At 31.5% G+C, this 9,289-nt stretch overlaps 1 protein-coding gene across 1 annotated transcript; it reads left to right on the forward strand.

The window, feature by feature from the left end:
• Positions 1–376: 376 nt before the first annotated feature.
• On the forward strand, positions 377–9,041 carry LOC134275846 (uncharacterized). The gene is made up of 6 exons (XM_062758137.1): positions 377–680; positions 5,693–5,783; positions 7,293–7,478; positions 7,741–7,844; positions 8,639–8,741; positions 8,956–9,041. The coding sequence occupies exons 1-6, from the start codon at positions 411–413 to the stop codon at positions 9,039–9,041; spliced, it is 840 nt and encodes a 279-aa protein (XP_062614121.1). The 5' UTR covers positions 377–410.
• The last annotated feature ends 248 nt before the right edge of the window (positions 9,042–9,289 follow it).

Below are 9,289 nucleotides of genomic sequence, written 5' to 3' on the forward strand. Positions count from 1 at the left end.
GTTATTTCACACTGATCAGGTTATTTACAAATCAATATTTGGGGTGGGGGGAAGTCATAAGATATTAGATGAACTACATGTAGATGTAAAAAGAATGTGATAAAAGATTTCATTTTTCCATATCTATCATTATATATTATTCATAATCATTATATTCATCGGTCGCATTTTAGGACTAAGTGAGACAGCATTCAATTGTTTTAGTCATAATCGTAAGCTAAAATCAATTTTCAAGGTCCATTGCTATTCTAAAATTGAACACGATAAATAAATACTATTAAATAGAAAATTTGCATTGCAGACATTGTCTTTCCTGGGAGTAATATCTACCATAATATTTTCATACTTCAAGAATTGGCACTTTAATATTTATAATGAGAAAATATGTCACATATGTTGTGATCTTAAGTATGGCATTTATTTTAAGTCTTTCTGGGCAAGATACAGAAAAGAAAATCCACTACGGTAAGAGAATATTGGATGCATTAATTGACATCGTTCAGGGAGTCAGTTTTATAGAGTGTACAGAAGAATGTATAAGTAGAAGAAGATGTTTGTCTGTGAATTACTGGAGAAGTATACTGTTATGTGAGATGAACAGTGTGGACACATCCGATTCGTCACATGTACTCTCAGATGAACCCAGAACAGTGTTTGCTGACATCTCATTATTGGAACAGGTAAAAAAAAACACGTAATTTTACTTTAAAACCGTCATGATTGAACTGCAATTACAGCTGAAGAATCTCTAAATTAAGAAGATGACTGGATCTTGTTACATTTCTTAATGTTAATAACTGTCGTTCTCATTGGGTATTTTTTTCCTCAGTACATGTATAAGAATATGTACTGTTAATAACTTTTTATTCTTGAGAACTGTATTTTTGCGTAATTACGCTAGACAATAACCTCGCGAAAATTTCACTTTGGTGTATATAAGTATTCCATTCGGTTATACAGAGGAATAACATTAATTCGTAAAATGTAGTTGGTGAAAATTCAATCACTATCTCGTGAAGATAAGGTGTTGAGAAATATAAGCTGATCTACAGTATGGTACATGTATGTACACTTTTAACAAAAACATCCTTCTTGAAGAGCTTTGTTCCTCAGTTTTGAGGAGATTTTTGTCTTACCCTTAATTTTTAAAAAAAATCTAATTAATGTTTCAATTTTCGATATGAATTTGGATTCTATAATGCTAATTAAATTATATTCAACTTAAATCCTCTGATTGAATTTCCCTACCGAAAACATTCAATGATGAACTATATCTAAGTGGTGGAAGGTATTTAAGAAGAAAAAGATCCATTATTTCTCTTTCTGAAGTATTCAGTATTGTTGAGTTTGGATTATTATTTTTTTTTTTTTTTGCATGCAATCTGCACACAGATGAATTTTATAAAGTTAAATGTTCAATGTTGGTCCTAAAATATATTTTAAATTTACTGTACATGCTGTCATAAATTTCATTTTCATCTTTATCATATACATCATACGTATCGTGAAGGTCGTCGGAAAAAATTGCCTTTATCAAGCTTAAGATTAACACTATTTTAGTAAAGTGTCTTAACATTTTACTCCATTTTCTGAATATGTAAAATTATTTTTACCAATTTTAGATTCAGAAAAAAATGTCATTACTTCAAATGTTTTGATAGCTTATTAAATTTTAAATCCCAAAAAGGTCAAATAAATGACTATATAAAGTAACTTAAAGCTATTTTTGTTGTCACAAATTTGAATGTGACTATTCAAGATGGAAAAAAAAGATTGTTTTTTCTAATTATTTATTTGGAAAAAAATAAAATAAAAGGAAAATGTTGAAAAATTATTTATGTGCTGGACGTAATTACAGTGCAGAAAGGTCAAATTAATTGCTCCGTAGCGCTTAAAGAAGCACACTGGTCCCCATCTTTTTTTTTTAATTCAGCTACGTACGTTGCTCCTAAAAATATACTTGACAAAAAATTCTCAATTCATGTACCTTTGATGGTCGTTGCCAACCGCCTTAAAATGATAATTGATTATTACGCGGTTTTTAATTTGGTGTGCTTATTACCCTATAATAAATTTCTTTAGAAGGAAACCATAAAAAGGAATGAGTTCCAAAAATAAAAAAAATATATATATTTTTAGCATATCAATTTTTATCATTGTAAAAATGTATGCTATTTTCATACCCATTATTGTTAATTTCTTGTCACATTTTATGTGTATAAGTTACATTCATCTTATACCCGTAACTGCTCAGAGTCTGAATATTTCAATACTTATGTCATTATATAATTCCTAAAACTTTGACAATTAATGATGTTAACCTTTTGAAAACAAAGCTTACACTTCTTTGTTCTCACTTTGATTTTTCAATGCAGAGTTAGGAAATTTATATATCCTGATTTTAAGTGCACAAAGTGTTATATCGTGCACAATCCTCAGTAGATATGACAATGGTTCGAAATATCAATAATGTAAAATTACGAACTCCACTATGTTTTAAAATTATTTTTTTCACTTAAAAAAGTCATGATTTGAGATAATTGACATTTAAGCTGAATTCGTAAAAATGCAAAGTCAACCATATTTTTCGTTCAACGATGGTTTCCCTACAACCACTATATAAGTAGCAGATCTCATAACACTTAAACCTGTTTCGCTATGGAGGTCAGAGGAGTGTAGACGTGCATCATACACTGCCCTGACACTCTGACGCGATAAAATTATCGAATTTTACGCATTTTTTTCCAAAGCAGAAAAGTAGTATCATGAACAATACAAGTCAATACATAATTTACAAACAGAAAATGCACATAAAACAAAAGAATAAATGCAAATATCTAAGACCACAAAAGGAAATTAAAGGGTTTATATACTCGTCTGAGGTGCCTTTTTAGGAGAAATGTTCAGGTTTAATGTACATGTATGAGTTATTAGTATACCATTTATACTATACTGATTTCTCACTATATAAAAGTAAATCGATATATTTTGCTGTTCCTATTCGGAACACTTAGCATTTTCTTTCAACTTACGACAAACTCAGAAAGGCTCTGAATAAACTCATGAACATTCATTAATGAATCAAAATGTATCGCGAGTCAACTGGTCCCATATCAATATAAACGAACCAGTTTACTGGTAGCAAACGACAACAGAAATCGCGAGCTAGAGATTTGCGTTATGTTACTTTCGATTTTACTAGGTAAAAACTCGGACAATGAATTGATTTATTGATAAAATGGAATTCTAATCATGTCTGTATTCTGTTTTGTTGTTATTTCTTATTTATTTCTGTTGGATTTAAACATTGTTACAAAATACAGTATTGAATATAAATACTGTCAAATGTCAAATGTCTCGTTTGTATCGGTATAATAAAACAGTTAAAGCATATCATTGAGGGAGTCAGCAAGACTCCAGTTCCCCTCGAGCAAACCTATTTCCCTCAGCGCAAGCGCTTTTGGGAAATAGTTAATCTTGGGGAACTGGAATCTTGCCGACTCCCTCAATGATATGCTTTAATATTATACTGTAACATCTCCGCTAATCATGAAAAAAAAAACTTGAGCAGTACCAACATGTATTAGAAATCATATCTTACGTAATTTACATTCATAAATTTCTGAAATGAAAAAAAAAAATAATGGTAATCCGAAACAATTGTTATATTGATTATTAAAGCCATATTGAATTATGCAAAATTGAAATATGTGTTCATTTTAATGTTCCCGTAAACGAAGTTTCGGGGGTATATAGTTTTTTGTTGTGTCCGTCCGTCTGTCTGTCGGGCTGTCTCTTTGTCCGCAAAAACTCTAACATTACCCATAACTTTTGATTTAGTGGAGCTATGATTTTCATATTTCACATATGTATTCCTTTTGACAATACTGTTCTTTGGTTATCACTATATTTGACCTTGGAGTTTGACCCACTTTTACATGTACACAAAAATTGCAAGCTTTTACTTTGGCCATATCTTTTTAAAAGTAGACATCAGGACTTTTATACTTCATATATGTACGAGGGTTATCTGCAATGTTCGTGGACAACATTGATAATTTGTAACAAACATTGATAAAATATATGAAGCAATTATTTTCATTAAATCAATGTTTCATTTTATACATATATATATATACATTTTTAAACAAAAACAAAGCAAAAATACATGTAGTTATATTTTTATCAAATACAAAAAAGACACATTCATTCCCGGAGCACTAAAACGAAAATCCTTAACGTTACCCGACGTCAAAAGCTTTATGATACCTCAACACAGTCACCCTGTAACTCAAATCATGTAAATCATCTAACCTTTGTCCGCGAATCAAAGACTTATTTACTGAAATACGGCAAAGTCACGTTACGAAATTCATTTTTACAGCACCGCAATCTCGGAATGATGGCCGTCCTTCACGCATGTTATCCTGTAAACTGTTACTACCGTCCAAAAATCTTATTTTCCACTTAAATATTACAGAACAGCTTCATTTACTATATTTTCCAGACTGTATGGGTTTCCGTGTGCGTTTTTCCAATGTCTATGCAGATTTTTATCACAGCTCTCTGCTCCACCTTTTTCGAGTACGTTCTTTTTTCGAACAATCCCGATCCTGTCCCAATGTATTCTAACCTCGATTTCTCAACCATTTCTAAACGCTGAACGTTCAGATTTTGCAGATTTGAGGTTTTAACTTTTGTCAACCTCATATACTGCAAAAGCAATCAAAATTTCCGCGGAATTTTACGAAAGAAAAAAAATTTATAAATTGATGAATAACTTTTAATAAAATCTTTGCGGTGCTCCGTGTTACAATCCCAAGTCTAAAAATGAAGCCATAATTTTAATTATATACTTAAAATTTAATATAATTTTACGGACAACTCTCGTATTCTTTGTGGAAAGATCTTTCATGGGATACAAACAATTTGACCTTGACCTTTGAGATTTCAGCACATATGATTTTTTTAACCTTTTACATAACATTTGAACAGTATGGGCTAGCGCTTTCATACTTCAAATATGTAATTTTTTGTGAAAAAATCCTTCATTTGCTACCAAGAACTTTGACCCTTTGACCTTGAACTTTGGAGATTTCAGTACATATGAAAAGAACTTTTGAACAATAGGTGCTAGTGCTATCATACTTCATATATGTTGTCCTTGTGCCAAGAACTTTGAATTTGGACCTTGACCTTGGAGTTTGACCTAATTTTTAAAAAGCAAACCTTGACCATAAACTTTGAAGGGTTAGGGCTAGTGTTTTCATACTTTACATATTTAATCCTTGTGACGAGATCATTTATTTGATTAAAGAACTCTGACCCTTGACCTTGGGGTTTGATCTATTCTCTAAAATTATTAACGCTTAATCGTAACTTTTAAACGGTAAGGGCTAGGGATTCTATGCTTCACATATGTATTCTTTGTGGCAATATCTTTAATTGGATATAATTACTATGACCTTTTGGCCTTGACCTTAAGAATTTCCGTACTATGGAAAAAAAATTAACCTTGGCCTTCTTTCATATTTCATAATTGCATTTCCAGTGAAAATACTCTACTTTGGGTACCATTATATTAAATTTGAATTATAAGAAAAGTTTAATCTTTGCTATGTTGCCATACATCAGTGTTTCACAAACACATCTTGTTTCTTTTTATTTTTAAGATTTGTCCATACTTTTGTAGCACTTCGTTGGAGGTTGCAAAAATCACAACTGTGCAATCAATATGAAGTGTGTACCTGGTCCTTTTGGTGCACACAGGTGTGAAATTGCAGGTAATTAATTACAAGGTGATACTTCTCCAAGGCACCTGATTCTGCCTCTGGGATTTTTTTAGTGTCCTTGTTTTCTCTCTACCCGATTTTACATGTTTAAATGAACTTTGAGCTTGAATACTGTTGAAAACCGTTTTTAATTTCATTTCACATGAGTATTTTAAAATGTTTGGCAACGACGAATAAAAAAAAGAACTTTAAAATTTTAGTGATTTTTTTAAAGGAATAGGTAAACGTTTGAAAAATATCACTTCGTGGAAATGTTCACTTTACAGAAATGAAAGTGACTTTATGTATATATTCATTGGCGTTATATATGTAAGACTCCAAACTGCGATGGTCTCGCCGTAGTCTAATAGAGTGCGCTAAATTCCGATTGCTTTTCGGGGAAACTAATATCTGATGGTCAGGCTAAAGTCTGACGGTTCGTTTGAAATGCAATGCACAAAAATGTGTTAAAAGGTCTTGATATGCTTAGGTCCGGATAGAACAATCAACGTTGATGACGTCACAATTATCCAAATTTAATCCTTGACGCTATCGTTTGGCACTTAAAAGTTCTCATTTTGATTTTGTCCTCGCATTCAGTTTTACATTTTTTGCTAATTGCTTATATCGTACTGAGGTATATGTACATGCATTATGAGTAGTCCTCGACAGGTAAGAGTTAATCATTGAACACTGTTGGAATGCTATTTAAGCAAAGAATCATTACTGTTTGAAAGATACATGTATAGTCATTTAACCCGCTTCAGACAAATTTGTCGATTACTGATTGGATAAAAGCTAATCACATGACGCCCTGAAATTTTCCGTATTACGTCTCCGTCGAGAGGTAATATGAAAATCGGGCACGCGATTCCGTTCGAAGGGTTGTTATTAGTCCCCTACTGGTGAAACCGGGGGGGGGGACTATAGGTTTCCTCTGCGTCCGTCCGTCCGTCTGTCTGTCTGTCTGTCTGTCTAGCTGTCCGTCTGTCTGTCCCCGTCAGTCTGTCCCACTTGGTTTTCCGCACTTTTTTTCTAAACGCTTGCAGATATTGAGCTGAATTTTAATATGTGAGTGTATTTTCATGAGTTACAGATCAAGTTTGAATTTCGCTTCGCCTCATTGATTTTTGACAGAATTATGGCATTTTGAATATTTTTCATAATCGCTTAATTAAGATCGGGTTCGAACTGTGCTAACTTCCGATTGTCGACAAAAATATGAAGCGAGGAAAAGACGATTGAGAAATGAGTTGAATTTTCGTCTTAATGTGGATTATTTTATTAGTTTTAAGGCATTTACAACTTGAAAATCGTTCAGTTTTACCTTGGACATGACTTTTGCACATTATAAAATGACATCCTGAAGAAAAATGGGAACCCGGTAGGGGACATGTATTGCTTGTGCATTGCTCTAAGAATGCTTGTTGTAAATAAAAAAAATAATTTTCTTGTTAAAGTATTGAATGAATTATCTGCATTCGTGAACAGAGATCAGTGGGTTTTTTTTTTATTTTACAGATTGTGGACTTCTTCCTAGCTGGAAAAATGCAAAGGAAATACAATCAAAGGGACAGTTTCTAATAATTGGAGTTGGTTCCCTTAGGATATTCCAATGCTACCCCTGGACTCATGAGAAAAAATATAGACAAAAAGTTATATGTCAATCAGACGGAAATTGGACACATTATCAAAATACCCCTTGCAGTATGTACAAATATTATTAATTAAAACGTGTATTCAACAGCTTATGTGTAAATAAGTTAAAGTCATAATTTCTCTTTTCTATATTTTTTTTTTTTTTTTTTTTTTGATTTTTTTTTTAGAATGGATATATAAAATAAATAAATCAAAATTATTCAACACTACAGATATATGAATATTTTTTGTTTTTTTTTATTTGCAAGTTTATAATTTATAGTCTACATATACAGTGTATAATATGATAGATAAACAATCCTGTTTTTAGATTTGGTCACCTGTGCTACGGAAGTGACGTCGGTAGAGACTCTGGATATTGATAATAAAGAAATTGACGTACCATATGTTTACTCAGAGGGACACAAATGGGCGGTAAGTCATTTAACTCCTAAGAATTTTTTAAAATGATTTATATTATAAAAGGCCCTCGAGCTTTTAAAATTTCTTATATCATAAGTAAGTATACATATACTGATAACTTCATGAAGTTTTTCCCCTTTTGTATGGACTCTCAAACCTCTTTTCCTATTCATTGATAAAAAACATAATTCTTTCCCAACAAATTATTGTATGTTTTCAGCTAATGTACATTTTTCAGTTAATAGAATTTCCATCACACTGTTAGACCCAAGATTGAAAAAACTGATTCATTGTCTAATTTAAAATGATTCTCAATTTGCCTGTTTTAATCAAAATCTTTGTGGGATGGTGTTGAAGTACAAAAGTCTTCTGCATTAAGCATTGTTTCATGACTTTAAACTAAAGCTTCATAAATAAGATAAGGTTAACACTACCAAACATATATATCCTTCATGAAGGTCATCATAAGGCAAATTCTTGTGAAATTAGTTTTCTGATTGCTGAATAGCTTTTAATTTCAAATCTCCATGGCAAAATTCTGTTAAATATAATTGTGGTTAATAAAAAAAGTCTTAACAAAAACAAAAATCTAAAAACAGCTTTAGTTTGTCTGAAGTACTATGGCATGCAAAACTCGTTTAGTACGAACACGGATATTGCGTATTCACGGTTATAGCGAATTTGTCTCGGATCCCCAGCTATATTAATTTAACGATTCCCTTATAAGGATACAATGAATTACGGATACGGCAATTGTCCCGCTGATTTCGAGTTTTACTGTATATCTGCACTTTTACTTTTATTAGGTGATACAAAGAAGGTGTTTTGATAACACAAACTTTTATAGAGGTTGGTCCGACTACAAGGCTGGTTTCGGTAACTTCAAAGAAAAATCAGATTTTTGGATTGGTATGCCTGATCATGAATTGTGATAAGAATTTTAATTAAATTCTATGCTTTATCAATCCTAATCAAATTTTTATCAAGGAAGGTCCATTTTAACTTTGATGCAAAATTTTATATAAAACAACTTACGGAATCATTTTCAATCAATAAATATCTCAGTTGATTTACTCCTTTAATTTATAATACATGAAAAATAATATATACAATATCGCAACAGGAAATGACGTAATACACATGTTGTCGAAAAATGGTTACAATTATATGAGAGTAGAGATGCTGAAGACAGACAACGGCGGAATATAGTCATTTCTTTGTCGGTGATGAAAGCACAAAATACAATCTAACAATACGTGGATTCAAAGGGTTATATGGTGAGCATAATTATATATACTACATAACCATGTATCTGCACATTCAAATAATTAATACATATTCATCAATAACCAGGAAATGGTAAAATTGCGTAACATTAATCATTACACGCCATTTATAATTAATCATTTACAAATAATAAAAGGTTGGACTACAGTTTAAATTGCAAGTCACATAAA

Source organism: Saccostrea cucullata, unplaced genomic scaffold, assembly GCF_032062105.1.
Source record: "Saccostrea cucullata isolate Sc308-1 unplaced genomic scaffold, CSIRO_AGI_Scuc_v1 ctg8522, whole genome shotgun sequence".
In the NCBI taxonomy this organism is placed as follows: Eukaryota; Metazoa; Mollusca; class Bivalvia; order Ostreida; family Ostreidae; genus Saccostrea; species Saccostrea cuccullata.

Excerpts from the sequence above, each read along its gene's own strand:
- LOC134275846 (XM_062758137.1), top strand. The coding sequence starts at position 411 with ATGGCATTTATTTTAAGTCTTTCTGGGCAAGATACAGAAAAGAAAATC. Across the intron at positions 7,845-8,638 it reads CAGAGGGACACAAATGGGCG|GTGATACAAAGAAGGTGTTT; the intron begins GTAAGTCATTTA and ends TACTTTTATTAG. Across the intron at positions 8,742-8,955 it reads AAAATCAGATTTTTGGATTG|GAAATGACGTAATACACATG; the intron begins GTATGCCTGATC and ends ATATCGCAACAG.